The 19,403-nt window shown below is 29.7% G+C and overlaps 4 protein-coding genes across 4 annotated transcripts in view; 2 read left to right on the top strand and 2 right to left on the bottom strand.

Annotated features, from left to right (window-relative positions):
- LOC123015874 (protein HIRA homolog) overlaps positions 1 to 8,176 on the top strand; it is an 11,471-nt gene extending 3,295 nt beyond the window's left edge. Inside the window, exons 5-13 of the mRNA XM_044415913.1 lie at positions 736 to 1,017; positions 1,068 to 1,390; positions 1,445 to 1,579; positions 1,629 to 1,809; positions 4,899 to 4,998; positions 5,056 to 5,319; positions 5,365 to 5,461; positions 7,613 to 7,860; positions 7,910 to 8,176. Coding sequence (XP_044271848.1) covers positions 736 to 1,017; positions 1,068 to 1,390; positions 1,445 to 1,579; positions 1,629 to 1,809; positions 4,899 to 4,998; positions 5,056 to 5,319; positions 5,365 to 5,461; positions 7,613 to 7,860; positions 7,910 to 8,124 — 1,845 coding nt within the window. The 3' untranslated portion in view covers positions 8,125 to 8,176. The remainder of the gene's footprint in view (positions 1 to 735; positions 1,018 to 1,067; positions 1,391 to 1,444; positions 1,580 to 1,628; positions 1,810 to 4,898; positions 4,999 to 5,055; positions 5,320 to 5,364; positions 5,462 to 7,612; positions 7,861 to 7,909) is intronic.
- A 2,421-nt stretch (positions 8,177 to 10,597) lies between these two features.
- On the bottom strand, positions 10,598 to 10,810 carry LOC123009814 (protein brawnin). Its single transcript, XM_044406377.1, has one exon. It carries the CDS (start codon positions 10,808 to 10,810, stop codon positions 10,655 to 10,657), a length of 156 nt encoding a protein of 51 aa, XP_044262312.1. The 3' UTR covers positions 10,598 to 10,654.
- Positions 10,598 to 11,531, bottom strand: LOC123009726 (small integral membrane protein 4). The gene is made up of 2 exons (XM_044406259.1): positions 10,919 to 11,531; positions 10,598 to 10,870 (listed from the first exon to the last, which is right to left on the bottom strand). Exons 1-2 carry the CDS (start codon positions 11,067 to 11,069, stop codon positions 10,815 to 10,817), a joined length of 207 nt encoding a protein of 68 aa, XP_044262194.1. The 5' UTR covers positions 11,070 to 11,531; the 3' UTR covers positions 10,598 to 10,814.
- LOC123009646 (U3 small nucleolar RNA-associated protein 6 homolog) lies at positions 11,194 to 19,111 on the top strand. The gene is made up of 4 exons (XM_044406136.1): positions 11,194 to 11,442; positions 13,974 to 14,692; positions 14,749 to 15,051; positions 18,469 to 19,111. The coding sequence occupies exons 1-4, from the start codon at positions 11,351 to 11,353 to the stop codon at positions 19,077 to 19,079; spliced, it is 1,725 nt and encodes a 574-aa protein (XP_044262071.1). The 5' UTR covers positions 11,194 to 11,350; the 3' UTR covers positions 19,080 to 19,111.
- Positions 19,112 to 19,403: the final 292 nt, after the last annotated feature.

Raw genomic sequence — 19,403 nt, 5'->3', positions numbered from 1 at the left:
TTATTACATTTTTTTTTTTTGTAAAAATAGTACATGATAGATAATAGTATTTTTTTATATTTGCAGAGGTTCAATTAAAAAATTATAATTTGATGTCAGGTGATATTTTAGAATTTAAGCGTAATTTTTTTAATTCATATTTCTATAAAAAAAATACTTACTTAGATGCTACAATAAAAATAATTATTTTTAAAATGTGCACTGAACAAGGTTCAGGTTTTTCACTTGGACACTCTGTATATGCAGGTGATTTAAAAACAAATATGGCTCTGTTTCAAAAATTAAAAAAATTAATTAAATGGCTTTAATAATATAAGCTGACAATTTTAGAATTTTTCTAAATGTAGTACATTTTGAGCTATATTCAATTATATGATTTTAAAAAGTTACCCATTTTTTTATGACTTGGAAGACATAATATGTTTTTTTTCTGCGAAAAATTATGAAAAAAAGTCAAACTTAAAAAAAAATATAAAATCTAGTTGCATGGTGTCAGTAAAATTATTAACAAAATTCTAATGAAAAGTAAAATAAATAAATAATAACTCTAAATTAGATGTTTTTCTTATTATTGTCCTTTCTTATTAAAAATTTAAAAAATATTCGCATTATTTTCTTTCCCTTGTTGTTTTTTGACATTTGACATCATGCAACTGGATTATTAATTTTTATTATGTTATTATAAAAAAATTGTAAAAGTAGAACATAGTAGATTATACTATGTTTTTTTTGCAGAGGTTCAATTCGAACATCTTGAAAAAAATCTCCCCCGGGAGCCCCAAAAGCCAGCAGTACTGTTGCTGTGCGATTGGTTCCCGAGACAGGTCAATAAGTGTGTGGTTGACATCACTAAAACGGCCTTTGGTTGTAATCAAAGACCTTTTCGATGACAGTGTTTTGGATATTTCATGGAGTAGCAACGGTTTATACCTTTTTGCGTGTTCTTGGGACGGTAGTGTGGCATGTGTTATATTTGATCAACGCGAAATCGGAATCCCTTTATCAATCAAAGAAAAAGTAAATTTCAAATTTAGTAAATTTATCTATCATTCACTTAACAATTCTAGAATGATCTCTATGAACGTATTTATCACAAGTCGTTGCAAAAAAGTTGGAATTTAAGCTTCAGTGGGACTCAAATAGTGGAAAATCCTGAGCTTTTAACTGCCATTGATAAAATAAACGAAACTAGTAATAGTATTAGTCTCGAATTACCGAAACCTGAGTCAAGAGATGTCTCATTTGAGTCACCAAAACCAAACACCACGATTTTGGTACCGGCCAATAAGCAAGTTGAAACGAGACTTCCTTCCGGTAAAAGACGCATAACACCAATGTTATTAACAACTGTACAAACAAGCACCCCAGAAGTGTCAAATAGTCTTCCAAAGTAACTAAATTTATTTCCCCAAAATTTCATATTTTCTGAGATTTTTTATTCTAGGACAAATTTAGAAGTACCACCACCAAAAGAAAGCACATCTTTTAGTAGTTCTTCGCCGACGAAGAGTAAAATCGTTGTTGAAACGGTTGTTGATCAAGTCAAACAACCCACTTTTTCTGGGTCTTCAATAAAAAGGTTTGAAAAATTCAAGTGACTGAAAGTTTATTCAGTTTTTTTTTTTTAGCACAATAGTGAACGATTCAAATAAATTGATAAGTGCGCCTCCAGGGACTCAGATTAATCAATTGACTTGTTGCGAAGTGCCAGGAGATCAGCCTATTGTCCAGTTTATTAATATTTTAGATCCTCTGAAACTGCCCTCAGGGGCAGCAGTTACAAAACAGTGCGGGACTATGAAAATACAGGTTGGTATTAAGGAAAATTTTGTTTGGAGCTAAATTTAGTATCCAAATACCATGTTATTTATTTTACAACTCTTAGAAAAGAAAATTTATTATAACGAAATAAACAAAATTTTAAGCAAAAACTTCATATTTTCTGACTATATGTTCAATAAGTAAAATTACTTTTTTTTTGTTTCGACAATAATTATTTGTGTTTTTTTAAACTCCAAAAAATTAATAATTATACAACGTGTTTCTGAAATAAGTGCAATAAATTTAACCGCTTGCAACATTTTTTTATGTACAATTAAATTATAAATATAAAAAGTTGATTTGTTATTCCGTTGAAAGAAATAGTAAATCTTGTTTTTTTGTTTTTATTTATAAACAACCATATTGTAAAATTGATTACAAATTTTGTTAGGAAAAACATCTGTTAAATTCCAAGCTTAATCATTAAAAATATTATTTCAACAATAATAATAAGTTTTATAATTAACATTAAGTGCAATAATAGAATGCGAAAAAAATTATTTTAACAAAATCACACAAATACTAGTTAAAATTCCATTGTATTGTAAGATAGTCAGTCAGTATTTTTATTGTCAAAATTGTTGTTGATAATCTTATTACTGATCAATTTAAACTTTGGTAAAAATTGAGTTTCTAAAGTGGTTCTTTGTTTTAAAAATCTTTTGGAAATTTCTTTTTAAATATTTTAACTTTAAATAGAATGTATCTTATTTTGTTCAAAATTGACTTTAAATAAATAAAATTGTTAATTAATTTAGTCAAAGGCTTAAAAATGCTAACTAAGCCAAAAAAATTACTTTTATTGATTTTTCTGTTCCTACTCACTGCGCCAATTAAACAAAATCAACTTTTTTATTATTTATTTTTCACAATTTTGTTATTCTTAAATCTAAATAATAAAATTTTAAACTAATAATAAGAATTTGGACAAATTGGTTTACAACCATTTCTGGATTAAAATTGAGCCAAATTGCTTTATTTTTCCCGAAAACAGTGATTTAAGCAATTATTTTGTTGAAATACATTTCAATAAGCTCACATCTCTTTATTTTGGCACAAATTTGGAATTTGAGCATTTATTTTTGTTAAAATACATCGATTTACAACAATTTCAGGCTTAAAATTAATGCTTTATTTTGGCCGAAAATTGGCTTTAAGCATTGACTTGATTTCTTGATTAAAATCAAGCAAAATTGGATTGAAAATAGCAAAAAACGCTTTATTTTAACAGAAAACCGCGATTTAAGCATTTATTAATTTTTATTTATTTAAGCATTTACTCGTATACAGCGAAAAATTTCAACTAAGATAAGATACCAGGATTTTTTGACATTTGACATTTTTTATGTGTATTTAATGATACTGATGATCTTGTATATGTTTTTGTATTTTTTTTCAATTAATTAGTAAGATACAAAAATTTTGCCATTAAAAGCCACAAATTTAAACTCTCATAACTTCGAAATTTTTATTGGTAATTTTTTTTTAAATTTTTTCCATGTTCCTGGTGTTTTACCTTATACAGGGTGCGTCAGAACTCGTACCCCAGAGGAAAATTTCAAGTAAGATAAGTTACCAGGACCACGGAAAAAGCTTGACATTTATTTTTTGACATTTGACATTTTTTTAATGTCTATTTAATGATACTGATGATGTTGTATATGTTTTTTTACAATTATTTATCGAACAAAATTGGATTGTAAGTAACTCAAATAGCTTTATTTTGAAAACTACGTTTTAAGCACGTATTTATTTTTAATTTTTATTCATTTAAGAATTTAAACATATTTATATTTATCATATCTGGAATAAAATCGAGCAAAAATCCGTTAGAATCTCTTTATTTTTGCAGAAAATTGTAATTTGGGCATTTATTTCGTTAAAATACTAAACTCTTCGTTATTTTTCAAAACAATTATCGGTTTCGAAAAAATAGTACATAACACGTTGTGTATTTTAAATTACTGTAACATAAATTATTACAGCGGTTTATTTTTTGTAAAAAATGGAAAAAAAGAAAAATAAATAAACCAGTTCAAAAAAAAAATAGATTTACAAAAATCGTTACTCTTCGTATGTGTTAATCGCTGTACTTATTTCTATTACGCGCTGTATACATTATTAAAAGAAATAATGAGTAAACGAAACAAGTTTTTTGGTCCGTATTATATTTTATGATTTTTTCTCAATAAGAAAAAATACAAATTAACCATTTTAAATAACTATACACGCAATTGCGGTGTTGCCATTTTCAAACGGAATTTGGTGCTATCCAATCAACAACTTTTTGTATTTTTACCGAATTATCGTAAAATACTAAATAAAATAAAATTTTTAGATAACTAATAACTGCAAATCGAGAAAAAAACTCATTAAAAGTAGCTCGAATCTTGGCTTTAAGCACTGACTTCGAATGATTTTTTGCTTAAAATCGAACAAAATTGGATTGGGAATAGCTCAAAGAGTTGGCAGAAAACTACGATTTAAGCATTTATTTATTTTTAATTTTTATTTACTTAAAAATTGAAACATATTGTTATCATTTCTGTATTAAAATCGAGCAAAAATCCGTTAGAAGTAGCTCAAATCTTCTTATTTTGTCAGAAAAATGTAATTTGTGCATTTATTTCGTTAAAATACTAAACTTTTCGTAATTTTTTTAAAAAAATATCTATTTCGAAATTTTGTTGTTCTTAACGAAATCTCTCACTGGTTGCGATTATTGCACTTATTTCAGAGACACGTTTTGTATTTTAAGTAACATAAATTATCACAAGAAAGAAAAATAACCAAAACCATTAAAAAAAAAAATAGATTTACAAAAAGCGTTACTCTTCGTATGTGTTAATCGATGTACTTATTTCTATTACGCGCTGTATACATGAGTAGACGAAACAAGTTTTTTGGTCCGTATTGTATTTTATGATTTTTTTTCAATAAGATACACAAAAATTGTGATTTAAAAAAATGCAATTGCGGTGTTGCCATTTTCAAACGTGATTTGGTGCTATCCCATAAACAACTTTTTGTATTTTTACCGAATTATCGTAATCGATAATCATAAACAACATTTTTAGATAACTAATAACTGCCACAAGACCTCAAAAGGGTCTTTATCGAGCATTGAAGCGTACAAAAATGTCGACGATAAAGAACCAAACTGGGATACGTACATTGGTAATTTCTCACTTTCCCACCTGTTTTCCCCCCTTTTTTTAATTCATATGACTTCAGGTTCAACCATTCGATGCTTGGCAGCCAACAGAAAATTCGTTGTAGTGTGTTGTGAAGACCTTAGTATTAATTGTTACGACATCAAGTCTGGAGCACGTCCATTACCTCCAATAATCATCGAAGATGTGGTTTCCTCAATTAGTCTATCACAAGATAGTCACTGTCTAGTTTTAACAAAAACTGGTCTTTTGTATATGTGGAGTTTTGATTCTTGTAAGAGCATTTTGAGTAGGATATCAATCAGAAGTTTGCTCAATAATAAAGGTAAAATGTGACTAGATTGAGACAGTTGGTGATTTTTTTTTTAAGGTGTTGTCAGTAGTTGTGGTTTGAGTGCTTCCAATTCACCAGTAATTACACTGACTGATGGCCGGGCTTATTCCTACGTTAGTGATCTCCAAACTTGGTAAATTATTATTATTATTATAAAAAAAATATTATTTAATTATTATTATTATCAGTAAATTTTTGCGACATTTTAATGCTTTAATTTAATGCTACAGGAGTTTTTAATTTTTTTTATTAATAAAAAATAAACACTTCATTCGAAACATCCAAAATGTCATGTGTGAAATTCACAATGTTGCCATATTAAAAACATAAAATTCACCAGATCCGAGGTGAAAAATTTGCCAAATTTTCACTAGATTAAGATTTGCATGGCAAAAAAAAACGCAAGAAGCTGCTTAAACTCATGGAAAAAGCAAAAATTGCATGCTTTTCGGCCTAATTCTGTGTTTTTTCGGCTTGTTTTGAACAAAATTTTGCGAAATAATTGCGTTTCTAGCTGAAAAACGTGCTAAAATGCTATGGAAATGCAAAAGAAATGTAATTCCAGACTTTGTTTTTTGATTTTTTTAGTCTGTTTTGGCGAAATTTTGCGAAAAACATGATATTTTAGTACAAAAACGTGCTTAAAACATGTTTTTGTCTTAATTTGCTAAAAAATCGAGTGAAACAAACAAAATAACATCAATATTAATCTGTTTTGTGATTTTTAAAATTGTGATTTAAAAATGTGCTTGAAAACATTCTCGGCTTATTTCCGTTTTATTTTGCTAAAAAATCGAGTGAAACAAACAAAATAACATCAATATTAATTATTTTTGTGATTTTTAAGCGTGAAACAAGCTAAAAATAATATCAATTTCGATTTGATTTTGTAATTTTTTTGACTGCTTCCACGAAATTTATAAAATTTTCTTTGCTTTTATGTCAAAAACGTGCTTGAAAAAGGCAAAAATAACGCCGTTTTTGGTCGAATTTGTTGAATTTTTGCCTTGTTTTTAACGAATTTTTTTTATCTGAAAAAGTATTCGAAAAACACAAAAATATTTTGTCATTTTTGACCCTGTCCAGTAAAATCTTGTAAATAACAATAAACAACGATTTTTAACCAACTTGGGGGTTTTTCGACTTTTTCCAAAAAATTTTGAAAAAATTATCAAGTTTCTAGTTAAAGTGTAAAAAATGCACGAAAAACAGTTTTTTTTCTTTTCCCAAAAAATCACAGATATTAGAATTTTAACAAAAGTTTTTCACCAAATCACCAGACTAGCATGAAAATCACCAGATCTGGTGAAATTTTATCACACCTGGCAACACTGGAAATTCACTATGACGCTTCTACCAACTTAACAACACTTTAACAATTATGTAAAAAACGAACTACAACTGGTTGTAATACAGGGGTTCCATTTTTATCGTCGAAAATTCAAGAATAGAACACGTGACCATATATAAATGGCGCCAAAATTTCAAACCAAGAAAATTAAATTGAATTTTTAAGAAAAACTGTAAACAAATTATTGGATGATTAGATGTTACACAGTTATTATCTCATTTTAAATATTTGTAACGAATTGCAAAATTCAATAGTTTTAATTTTTTTGTTATAAAAAAACAAAAGTAGGTTACCTACAATACGCCAAAAATAAGTCAAAAAAATATTATGTATAATTTTTTTATATAAAATAATGATATTGCCAAAAATAGAGTTTTTTTTTTAAATTTATTTTTATACTTAACATACGAAAAATTTCAAATATAGGTATATAGGTCATCAAAAGGTTACGAAATTTTTTTCATGATTTTTAAACTAGGATTTTTTTTACTATTATTTTGCACATATTTCAGCATATATTACTGCTAAAAGCTAGAAATTTGGTATGTTAGTTAGTTGTAGGATGGGGACGCAGCACGAAACACTTGGTAAAAATCGGTCGTAAAATTATACGGTTCATGGGAATAAAAATTATTTAGTCATGAAATATACCTTATTAAACAGTAAAATGTGATAAAATAAGAAGAATAATGGGTACCAAACCAAAAAAAAATGCACCTTAGACTCGAACTTGTGGTAGGGATGTTTTCCAAATAAGTAGGATAAGGAAAGTCATGTGATGTTCAAACCAGTTTTTTTTGTGTTATGCTACTAAAAAATATAAAACAACAAAAGTAGGTTATCTACAATATGTATAATTTTTTTTCTTCATCTCTTATTATTGAGTCTATTTTTTTTTTATTTTATTGCTCTTAAAAGTGTTTTGTGGTTTAGGGTGCAGTTGTCGAATCCTCTTGACCCCCTGAGTCGAGTTGGGGGAAGTCTGACACGGAGAGTGTCCCCAAATCTACCCCTTGCCTCCCTCCAACGAGTGATGCCGTTTCATGGCCCCCACGACACTCTACCTTCGGGTGTAACATTGAGTTTCTTAGAGAATCAAATAACTGCAAGCTCTATTATTAATTCTTCAGACGAATACAGACATTGGTTGATTGCAACTGTGAATTATTTGCTTGATAAAGGTAATTGTCATGAAGGGGGGATCACTGTGCTATAATTATTTTGTTACAGGACCCGAGTGCAGACTTAGGGTAATTTTAGATGAGTTATTGGGGCCCACATACTCGCCCTCAGCGGCGAAAAAGTCAAAAAACAGTGAAGGGATTTTGGGGAAACCCAGACACGCATTTCTTCAAGAAGTTTTGGAAATAATCAAGACTAAACTACCGTGGCAAAGATTATATAAGGAGTATAAGGAGCAACTAGATGAAATACTTCAACCCTAAACAATGTAATAACGATTTTTTACATTTTATAAAATAAAGTATAACTATTTGTGCCGCTGTTTTATTTCCTCCTCAACGTATTTGTCTGAGTCGCTTAAAAAAAAATCTGTGTTTTTTCGGCTTGTTTTCAACAAAACGCTCTGGAAATGCAAAAGTAATGTAATTCCAGACTTTGTTTTTTGACTTTTTTAGTCTGTTTTGGTGAAATTTTGCGAAAAACATGAGATTTTAGTACAAAAACGTGCTTAAAACATGTTTTTGTCTTATTTTGCTAAAAAATCGAGTGAAACAAACAAAATAACATCAATATTAATCTTTTTTGTGATTTTTAGGCTTGTGAAATGATCACAATAGAGCCTAAAAATTAGGTAAAAACATCATAATATAATTGTTTTTTATAACAATTTAGTGACTTTTGATACACTTTGAAAACTGTCGCGAAAAAACAGAGTTTACAATTTAAAAATCTGCTTAAACCTCCGAAAAAGTAAAAAATATGTCATTTTCGTATTAATTCTGTGTTTTTAGCTTGTGTTTTAAAAAAAATTGTGAAATAATTGCGTTGATAGTTGAAAAACATGCTAAGACTCCCAAGAAATGCAAAATTAATGTAATTTTCGACTTAATTTGTTGATTTTTCAGTTCGTTTTAGCAAAATCTCGAAAAAAACTGAGATTGTAGTACAAAAACGTGCTTATTTTTGTCTTATTTTGCTCAAAATCGAGTGAAATAAAGTAAATAACATCAATATTAATTGTTTTTGTCATTTTTAAGTGTGTTTGGATAAGATTTTGCGAAATAAATGTGCCTTTGGTTCAAAAACGAAGCGAAACAAGCTAAAAATAATATCAATTTCGATTTGATTTTGTAATTTTTTTGTCTGCTTTAACGAAATTTTTAAAATTTTCTTTGCTTTTATCTCAAAAATAACGCCGTTTTTGGGCGAATTTGTTGAATTTTTGCCTTGTTTTTAACGAAATTTTTTTTAGCTGAAAAAGTATTCGAAAAACACAAAAATATTTTGTCAATTTTGACCCTGTCTAGTAAAATCTTGTAAAAAACAATAAACAACGATTTTTAACCAACTTGGGTTTTTTTTGACTTTTTCCAAAAAATTTTGAAAAAATAATCAAGTTTATAGTTAAAGTGTAAAAAATGCACGAAAAACAGTTTTTTTCTTTCCCAAAAAATCACAGATATCAGAATTTTAACAAAAGTTTTTCACCAAATCACCAGATCTGGTGAAATTTTATCACACCTGGCAACACTGAAAATTCACTATGACGCTTCTACCAACTTAACAACACTTTGACAATTGTTTAAAACACGAACTGCAACTGGTTGTATTATACAGGGTTCCATTTTTATCGTCGAAAATTCAAAAAACGAACACGTGTCTTATAAATGGCGCCAAAATTTCAAACCAAGAAAATTAAATTGAATTTTTAAGAAAAACAGTAAACAAATTATTTTCTTCACAATTGGATGTTACACAGTTATTATCTCATTTTAAATATTTTTAACGGATTGCAAAATTTAATAGTTTTCATTTTTTTGTTATAAAAAAAACAAAAGTAGGTTATCTACAATACGCCAAAAATAAGTCAAAAAATTATTATGCATAATTTTTTTATATAAAATAATGATATTGCCAAAAATAGAGGTTTTTTTTTAAATTTATTTTTATACTTAACATACGAAAAATTTCAAATAAGTATACAGGATGCGCCAGAACTCGCGCCCCAGAGAAAAATGCCATATAAGGTAAGATACCAGGAACACGGAAAAAATGTTAAAAAAATTTTATCTATAAAAATTTCGAAGTTATGAGGGTTTAAAGTTTGCACTTTGCCTCTATTTATTTCTGTTTCAAACATAATTTTCCAAGTTTTTTGCTATAGGCTATTAAAAGAGGAAACAAGAAAGCTGTATCCTAAATTGTAACTCTGTTCAATGTTATTTGTGGCTTTTACTGGCAAAATTTTTGTACCTTTACTAAACAATTGTCAAAAAACATATACAAGATCATCAGTATCCTTAAATAGATATAAAAAAAATGTCAAATGTCAAAAAATAAATGTCAAAATTTTTTGACAGATAGAATTTTTTAAACATTTTTTTCGTGTTCCTAGTATTTTACCTTACTTGAAAATTTTCTCTGGGGCGCGAGTTCTGGCGCACCCTGTATAGGTCATCAAAAGGTTACGATATTTTTTTCATGATTTTTAAACTAGGATTTTTTTACTATTATTTTGCACATACTGCTATATTATATTATATTATCTATTTATTATATATTACTGCTAAAAGCTAGAAATTTGGTATGTTAGTTAGTTGTAGGAAACACTTGGTAAAAATCGGTCGTAGGGGAAACCCAGACACGCATTTCTTCAAGAAGTTTTGGAAATAATCAAGATTAAACTACCATGGCAAAGGCTATATAAGGAGTATAAAGAGCAACTAGATGAAATACTTCAATCCTAAACAATGTAATAACGATTTTTTACATTTTATAAAATAAAGTATGTAACTATTTGTGTCGCTGTTTCATTTCTTCCTCAACGTATTTGTCTAAGTCGCTTAAGGGTTTGTAATAATAATGAACAGTTTGGGCCCCCGCGAACATGGTGAGGGTGGCTGCTCCCAGGAAGGAGAGGTACCTAGGCCATGACACTCCTGCTGGCATCTTACTATTGGGGGGCTTCTTCTGCAAGAATTTTCGCTTGTCGCCTCTTATACACCTTATCTGTGAAATAATTGTCAGTGATTGGGGTAGTTTTTATACAAAACTTACAGAAATTTGTTTCACCCACTTGCCAGTTGATCATGGAAAACTCTAATGCGGCTCCTAGGACAAAAAATAGCGGTAGAAACCTGTAAACCCCCAAATACTTTTTCCCTGGCCACTTGTCCAAAAGTAATTGGAGAGTAATACTTCGTTTCATGTCGGGTGTTACATAATACGTTTATTTTTTGTATAATAATAAAGGGTTTTTTACGTCGTGGAGGAACAATAATGTTTTTCGTCTAATTTAAATGGTGGTAATTATTTTTCAAATTTGAACACAAAAAACTTTTCCATTGACAAAACCGTCAAACCTAACCTATAGAAAGACGTGCATCTTGCATAACGGGTTGCCAACACAATTAAAAATCCCTAAAAGTGGGGTTAGTTGTGTGATTGAACTATTTTTTAATTTTTTTGAATAATTTTGAAAAAGGCACAATGGCAGAGCTAGTACAGCGTCATTTGGAATCAATGGCTGAAGAAATAGAAGAAATGAGGAGAACTAAGTTGTATACTCTTGAAGAAACCAGGTTAGCAGCATGTTTTTGTAGCGTATAGGTTAGAAAAAATAAGCTTTGTTGTAAATAGAGAGTTATTAATGAACAATTTTTTGCATAGTTGAAATGTATTGACGGTACCTTAAAACATGCTTTTTGAAAAAAAAGTTACATACAGAGTGTTCTAGATAAGACTTCTCGGTCCGTAAAAATGTGATTGACATTTGACATTGAGTCTCAAAATTGAACACAGTAAATTTTTGCGACATTTTAATGCTTTAATTTAATGCTACAGGAATTTTTAATTTTTTTTATTAATAAAAAATAAACACTTCGTTCAAAACATATCCAAAAGTCATGTATGAAATTCACAATGTTGCCATGCCAGATCAAAAATATAAAATTCACCAGATCCGAGTTGAAAGATTTGCCAAATTTTCACCAGATTGGCAAAATCTTTCGAAAAAACGCAAAAAATCTGCTTAAACTTATGGAAAAGATAAAAATGACATGCTTTACTGTCTAATTCTGTGGTTTTTCGGCTTGTTTTCAACAAAATTTTACGAAATAATTGCGTTTGTAGTTGAAAAACGTGCTAAAACGCTCTAGAAATGCAAAAATAATATAATTTCAGATTTGATTTTTTGATTTTTTTGTCTGTTTTGGCGAAATTTTGCGAAAAACATGAGATTTTAGTACAAAAACGTGTTTAAAACATATTTGTGTCTTATTTTGCTAAAAAATCCAGTAAAACAAACAAAATAACATCAATATTAATATTTTTTGTGATTATTAGGCGTCTGAAATGATCAAAATAGAGCCTAAGAATTAGGTAAAAATATTATAATATAATTGTTTTTATAACAATTTAGTGACTTTTGCAAAATTAATGTAATTTTCGACTTAATTTGTTGATTTTTCAGTTCGTTTTAGCAAAATCTCGAAAAAAAACTGAGATTGTAGTACAAAAACGTGCTTATTTTTGTCTTATTTTGCTCAAAATCGGGTGAAATAAAGTAAATAACATCAATATCAATTGTTTTTTTTTATTTTTAAGCGTGTTTGGATAAGATTTTACGAAATTAATGAGCCTTTGGTTCAAAAACGAAGCGAAACCAGCTAAAAATATAATTAATTTCGATTTGATTTTGTAATTTTTTTGCCTGCTTCAACGAAATTTTTAAAATTTTCTTTGCTTTAATCTCAAAAACGTGCTTGAAAAAGGCAAAAATAACGCCGTTTTTGGTCGAATTTGTTGAATTTTTTTCTTGTTTTTAACGAAATTTTGCAAAATAATTTTATTTTAGCTGAAAAAGTATTCGAAAAACACAGAAATAAACAGAAATATTTTTAACCAATTTGGTGGTTTTTCGACTTTTCCAAAAAAATTTGAAAAAATAATCAAGTTTCTAGTTGAAAGCGTAAAAAATGCTCGAAAAACAGTTTTTTTTCATTTCCAAAAAATCACAGATATTAGAATTTTAACAAAAGTTTTCACCAAATCACCAAACATTAATAATTATTTAAAAAACGAACTACAACTGGTTGTAATATACAGGGGTTCCATTTTTGTCATCGAGAATTTAAGAATAGAGCACGTGACCATAATGTGGATTTGTCTTATGAACAATTGTTCAAAAACGCTTATAACCATGAAAATAAAATTGAATTTTTAAGAAAAACAGTAAACAAATTATTTTAAATTTTAAATATTTGTAACGGATAGCAATAGTTTTTAATTTTTTGTTATGAAAAAACATAAGTAGGTTATCTACAATACGCCAAAAATAAGTCAAAAATTATTATGTATAATTTTTTTTATATAATAAAATGATATTGACAAAAATAGAGGTTTTTTTGTAAATTTATTTGTATACTAGACATACAAAAAATTTTAAATATAGGTATATTGTAGCTAAGGTCATCAAAAGGTTACGATATTTTTTTCATGATTTTTAAACTAGGGTTTTTTTTTACTATTATTTTGCACATATTTCAGCGTACAATTTTCTGCTAAAAGCTAGAAACTTGAAATTTGGTATGTAAGTTACTTGTAGCAAGGGGACGCAGCACGAAACACTTGGTAAAAATCGGTCGCAAAGACCAAAAATCGGTCGTAAAATTATACGGTTCATGGGAATAAAAATTATTTAGAGTCATGAAATATACCTTATTAAACAGTAAAATCTGATAAAATAAGAATAATAATGGGTACCGAACCAAAAAAAAATGCACCTCAGACTCGAACTTGTCGTAAGAATGTTTTCCAAATAAGTAGGATAAGGAAAGTCATGTGATGTTCACACCAGATTTTTTTGTGTTATATTAAAGTTTTTCTTAAAAAAAAATGGTAATCATTTAGTGTGCTTGAAAATTTCGAGCTCTCCCAAATTTTAAATTTTGGGGCCATTAATTCTAGTAAAGAAGGAACTATTCTTGAATCTCCGCTGGTAAAAACGCAACCACCCTGTATATTTTTAATGAGTTACAAATGTTTTTTTTTTAAAGAAACATATTTTTTCAAAGTTTTTGACTCATTTTGTAAAAACAAACCATCTTTTCAGGTTGATATTAAAGACTCGAAAAGAGTTCGAGTACAAGATCAACGGTGTGTCGAAAAACCTGCAAGATTTCAAAGAGTACATCATGTACGAGAAAGTGTTATTGAAGCAGATTCACAATCGGCGAGACAAACACATGATTGCTGAACGAAAAACCAGTCTTGAATATAAAATTCTGCGAAGAATAAAGAATTTGTACGAAATCGCCTTACAAAGATTTTCTGGCGACTTCTCTCTGTGTTTATCATATTTTAAATTTTGCAAACAAAGAAATGACATCAATGCCGCCAACATTGCGGTCCAAAAAATGATAAAGAATTGTTCCGAAAATCCAGAAGTGTGGCAAGTGGCTGCTGCTTGGCACGCCCATGATCGTAATGACCTCAACTCGGCTTTCATAGTCTTAAACAAAGGCTTGACTTTTCACAAAAATAGTCAATTGTTGTACACAGAAGCCATCAAGTTGGAACTCTCAATCGTAAAAAACAATTCATCGGAAGACACAGAAAAATTACAAAAAAGAGTGTGCGAAAAAATCGAAACTTACTTGAAGCTCATTTATGATTACATAAACGATTACAACTATCTAATCGAAATTTTAAGTCTGTTAGAATCGTACAGTTTCACAATGAGTGTCCAAAATCTAATAATCGACAAACTTTTGAAAGATCACTCCGACTTGGAGTTTGTTTGGCACACTTTAGCACAGCGAGAAAAAAGAGGTGAGCAGTTTTTTTTTTGTTTTTTTTTTCAAAAAAATGTTTATTGCGGGTTTTAGGACTCCATTATGGTGCAAGTAGCAAACAAGCTAGTTCCAAGGAGGCTTGTTTAAGTTTGTGTTTCGCTAAATATGAGGAAGGCTTGAAGAAGGTTTCCCCCTCCGAAAAGGCTAGTTTGTGGTCAGTTTATTTAGATTGTTTGGAAGAAGCACGACTGCAGAACAACCAGAAATCTGACATTCTTAAAACTTTGAAAACGGTCCTGGAACAAGCATCAAATGAGAATTATCTCCCAGATAGGTATTACATTAAATGGGTGGAGCTTGCCAGTGATACAGAGGTGTTACACATTCTGGAAAAAGGTAATTTTCTTCAATATATTATTGTACATCGAAGTGGTCGTTGGAGGAGTGGCAACTAGTGTGTTTTTTTTTACATAAATCTGGCAAAAGCGTTCGAAAAATTCATTTAGTCTAATTCTATAATTTTTTAATTAAGTTTTATGCACTTTTTTAAGTCTTTAAGACATCTGGAAATGTAAAAAACGTAAAATAGATCAATTTTAAAGTTAAATTTTTTTTTAGTTTTGACGAGATTTTGCTCGATTTTTGGCACCCGGAGCGGTCTAATGGCAATAACTCCGGACTTATTAGAGATAACTTATATTTGGTACCGTTGGATAGAAAATTGAATTTTCTATCATATATTAAAAAGTTCAGTGCTCTACGATGAATAGTTATCGAGAAAATTTCTGATAAAGTCAAAAATATGGAGAATTTAAATCCGACTATAACTTCAAAACTACTACGAATTTTGCAGTTTTCTTGACGCCAATCGATTCCCCGGAACATTTTACATAGGCTTATGTCAAAATATTAAATCATTGAGATACAGTTTTTTCGCAATTTAAAAAAGAAAAAAAAGTAAAAATTTGTCAACAAAAAAACCGTCATTTCTCAAAAACTATGAGTCCTAGGTCAAAGCGGTTTATACAGGCGTATTCTCCGGTTAATTTTACATGTAGTACTAGTTTGTCATAAGAATTAAAAAAAAATTGATTTTTTTTTTGTCAAAATCGGGTATTTCTACCATTATTTTTGACTTTATTACTCAATATCTCAAAACTATGCATCGTAGAGTATTCTAACTAGTTGAATCGTGTTCAGCGAGTAATTTTACGTCTAGAAAACCATATTTCAAGCGTTTTTACGACTTTTAGGAAATTGACTATTTTTACGATTTTACTACCGCTCACCTTGAAAAACTCAAAAAATTCAAAATTTTTGAAACTTGACCCATTGTCGTCTTATGCACTTATTTGAGTTTTTAAGACCTCTATAAATGTAAAAAACGTTATATGGATGAATTTTTAGGTTAAATTTTTTTTTGATTTTCGTCGAAATTTTGGTCGATTTTTGGCACCCGGAGAGGTCTATTGCCAATAACTCCGGACTTATTGGTAATAACCCTTCATGTTTGGTACCGTTTGAAAGCAAATTTAATTTTCTATCATATAAAAAAAAGATCAGTGTTCTACGATGAATAGTTATCCAGAAAATTTCTGATAAATTCAAAAATATCGAGAATTTAAATCCCACTATAACTTCAAAACTACTACGAATTTTGCAGTTTAATTGACGCCAATCGATTCCCCGGAACATTTTACATAAGTTTAGGTCAAAGTATTATATCATTGAGGCACAGTTTTGCCGCAATTTACAAAATAAAAAAAGTAAAAATTTGTCAACACCCCCTTAAAAAATTGTGTTTTTGAACATGTCTCAGATTCGATTTAAACCTATCTTATCCGATAGATTTTGACGCGCTGATTACGAATTTACCAACCACATTGGGCTATCTCCTTTAGTTTCGCCGTAATCGGCGTTTAAAAATTCAATTTTTTTGCGAGATATCGACTTGGCTTTGGCTTCAGTCGATAGATTGTCTTACGCTGATTACGATGGAATTAATTTCGTTGCTCTAAGTCTAATAGTTTGGCCGTAATCGCGTTCAAAAAGTAAAAATTTCCAAAATTGTGAAACTTTAAATGCGTTTTTCTACGAAACTATAAAACTTAGAGCAAAAAGCTAAAAACCATTAAAATTAGCTTAAAACTATCTATTTATTGGCGCAAACCGCAAGTCGTTCCGGGTTATGGTTCCGGGTACAGAGCCATTTTTAGTTTAAAAAAAAATATATATCTCAAAAACTATGAGTCCTAGGTCAAAACAGTTTATTCAGGCGTATTCTCCCGTTAATTTTACATATAGTACGAGTTTTTCATAAGAATTAAAAATTTTTGATTTTTTGGTTAAAATCGGATATTTCTAGCCTTATTTTTAACTTTATTACTTAATATCTCAAAAACTATGTATCGTAGAGTATTTTTTGGCCTCCTGACATGTAAATGTCAAATTAACGTACAATTGACGCCTATTGAAAGACTGTATTTACAGTCGCCTGGGCATTTTACGCACAGACGAGTGTAAAGTGACAGTTTTACCGCACGGCCAAAATTATCTTCATAGACATTTATAAAAAAACTGTTTGTAAGATGATAACATTTTTAATAAAACGCTCTACACACAACCTTTCAATCTTAGAACTCTTTTTTCTTCACACCACTTTATAATTATAAACACATTGTACTGGGCTTCATACCTTGCTCGCGATTTTTCGGGCAATAGCTCGGTTGTAACATTTRCTGCAGCACTTCTGATTTCTGGTGGGGTACACATGGGGCTATTATCGCTCGACATTTTGAAGCATAAATTCACCAACAAGACAACGATAACAAAATTTTGTGTCTGAGACGTTTTTGCGTCTTTTTTAATTGTTTGACATTATAGTGCATAGCCACCGTGATATTTATTGTCAAACGTATTTATTTGTATTAATTCTGAATTTTGTATTTTGGATTTTTGTTTAAACGTCGGCCAAAAAGCTTAATACAAATCTTGTGCGTTAACCATTTTACAGTGCTCAATTATTAAAGCACTCCGCTGCGCGTCGTGCTTCAAATTCATTTCGCACTGTAAAATGTAAGTTATCGCACACGAATGTAAATAACTATTATCTTGTTGCATCGTGTTCAGCGCGTAATTTAACAACGTCCAGAAAACCATATTTCAAGCCTTTTTACGACTTTTGATAAATTGATTATTTTTACGATTTTACTACCGCTCTCCTACAGAAACTCAAAAAATTCGTTATTTTTTAACCTTGACCCAATAACGTTTTATGCACTGTTTTGAGTCTTTAGGACATATAGAAATGTAAAAAAAACGTTATCTGGATTAATTTTAAACTTGAAAATTTTTTTGATTTTAGTCGGGATTTTAGTCGATTTTTGGCACCCGGAGCGGTCTATTGCCAATAACTCCTGACCTATTGGTGATAACTTCTTATGTTGAGTACCGTTGGAAAGAAAATTAAATTTTCTGTCATACACAAAAATTTCAGTGTTCTACGATGAATAGTTATCGAGAAAATTTCTGATTAAATAAAAAAAAAATTCTATGTATATATTTTATTTATTCTAGCCTTAATGAAAATATTTTATCAGTATTTATTTTATGGAATTCTAGTTTTTCAACTTAATAATAATATTTGCTTGCATATCCTATTTTTTGTGTTGATCGTCCTTTAAATTTTATTTTTTATTTTATTTTATTTTTATTTTAAATATGCATTTAGACTTCTACAACCTACCTGATGCACATTAATATAAAAAAGAGACACTTAGGATGTTCGCGGATTACGAAAATTAAATGTTTCAGGAACTTCAGCATTTCCGGAATCAATCGACTTGTGGAAGCTCCTTCTTCGCTACGCGACTATGAACGACATGAAAAAGAAAGTCGACGAAATATTCGAAAAAGGGACCGAAATGCTAAAAGAGCGCTCCTTGCCCTTATGGTTTATGTACTTGCGTTACTACGGATTGTTGACAAAAGATGACATTGTTGATAGTACTTATCGTAAGGGTTTATCACAGCCCCCTGAAATTTCCCAAGCCCTCAAACCGCGCTACATTGAGTGGTTAGCCCTCCAGAAAGGTATAAATGATGCCCGAAAAATGTACAATGTTTTGGCGAATCAAGAACCATTTTGCAAAGAGTTACATTCCACCATGTCCAAATTGGAGTCGATGGAAATCGAACATGATTACGCGGTGTGGGGTTGCGTTCATCAATTGGCGTGTAAACAATTTGGAAGGGAGGAGGTTGATGTGTGGATTAATCACATATTGTTTTATTTGCACTTTAACAAAACGGACAATGTTAACGAAAATGTGCAACGGATCTACAGCGAAGCGGAAAATACTCTCACACCGTTGCTACTCCCAGATTTCAAAGAGCGATACGAAAAAGCGCTGACTGAACTGTAATCGAGTATTTTTTCAATAAACAATAATACTTACTTGAGTGTTTTAATGAATTCCTTCTTTCAACCAGAAAAAAAAATGTGTTATTAAAAACTCGCCCTTGGCTCGTGCATAGACTTCCTTCTCGTTATATAATATACTATTGAGCCAGTCCTAAGACTACAATCTAAACTCAAATATTTTTACTCCGGAAACGTCAAGGGATTTTCACACTATTAAAACTTGAACTTTTGTCGACTCCCACGAGGAGAAAAGCTAATCAAATGAACGATAATGCGTATCACTTAATAGAAAAGTAACTCACATTATTAGATTTTGTAAAAACTG

This window comes from Tribolium madens, unplaced genomic scaffold (assembly GCF_015345945.1).
Source record: "Tribolium madens isolate multiple individuals breed KSU strain unplaced genomic scaffold, Tmad_KSU_1.1 Scaffold_11;HRSCAF=98;Tcas5.2_LG3b, whole genome shotgun sequence".
Classification (NCBI taxonomy): Eukaryota; Metazoa; Arthropoda; class Insecta; order Coleoptera; family Tenebrionidae; genus Tribolium; species Tribolium madens.
This window is presented reverse-complemented; position numbering and strand designations above follow the sequence as displayed.

What these genes read in the sequence shown, in the direction of transcription:
- LOC123009646 (XM_044406136.1), top strand. Translation starts at nt 11,351, where the DNA reads ATGGCAGAGCTAGTACAGCGTCATTTGGAATCAATGGCTGAAGAAATA. An exon ending in AGCACAGCGAGAAAAAAGAG is followed by an intron (nt 14,693 to 14,748) that starts GTGAGCAGTTTT and finishes TGCGGGTTTTAG; the next exon opens with GACTCCATTATGGTGCAAGT. An exon ending in GTTACACATTCTGGAAAAAG is followed by an intron (nt 15,052 to 18,468) that starts GTAATTTTCTTC and finishes TAAATGTTTCAG; the next exon opens with GAACTTCAGCATTTCCGGAA.
- LOC123009814 (XM_044406377.1), bottom strand. Translation starts at nt 10,810, where the DNA reads ATGCCAGCAGGAGTGTCATGGCCTAGGTACCTCTCCTTCCTGGGAGCA.
- LOC123009726 (XM_044406259.1), bottom strand. Translation starts at nt 11,069, where the DNA reads ATGAAACGAAGTATTACTCTCCAATTACTTTTGGACAAGTGGCCAGGG. An exon ending in AGTGGGTGAAACAAATTTCT is followed by an intron (nt 10,871 to 10,918) that starts GTAAGTTTTGTA and finishes ATTATTTCACAG; the next exon opens with ATAAGGTGTATAAGAGGCGA.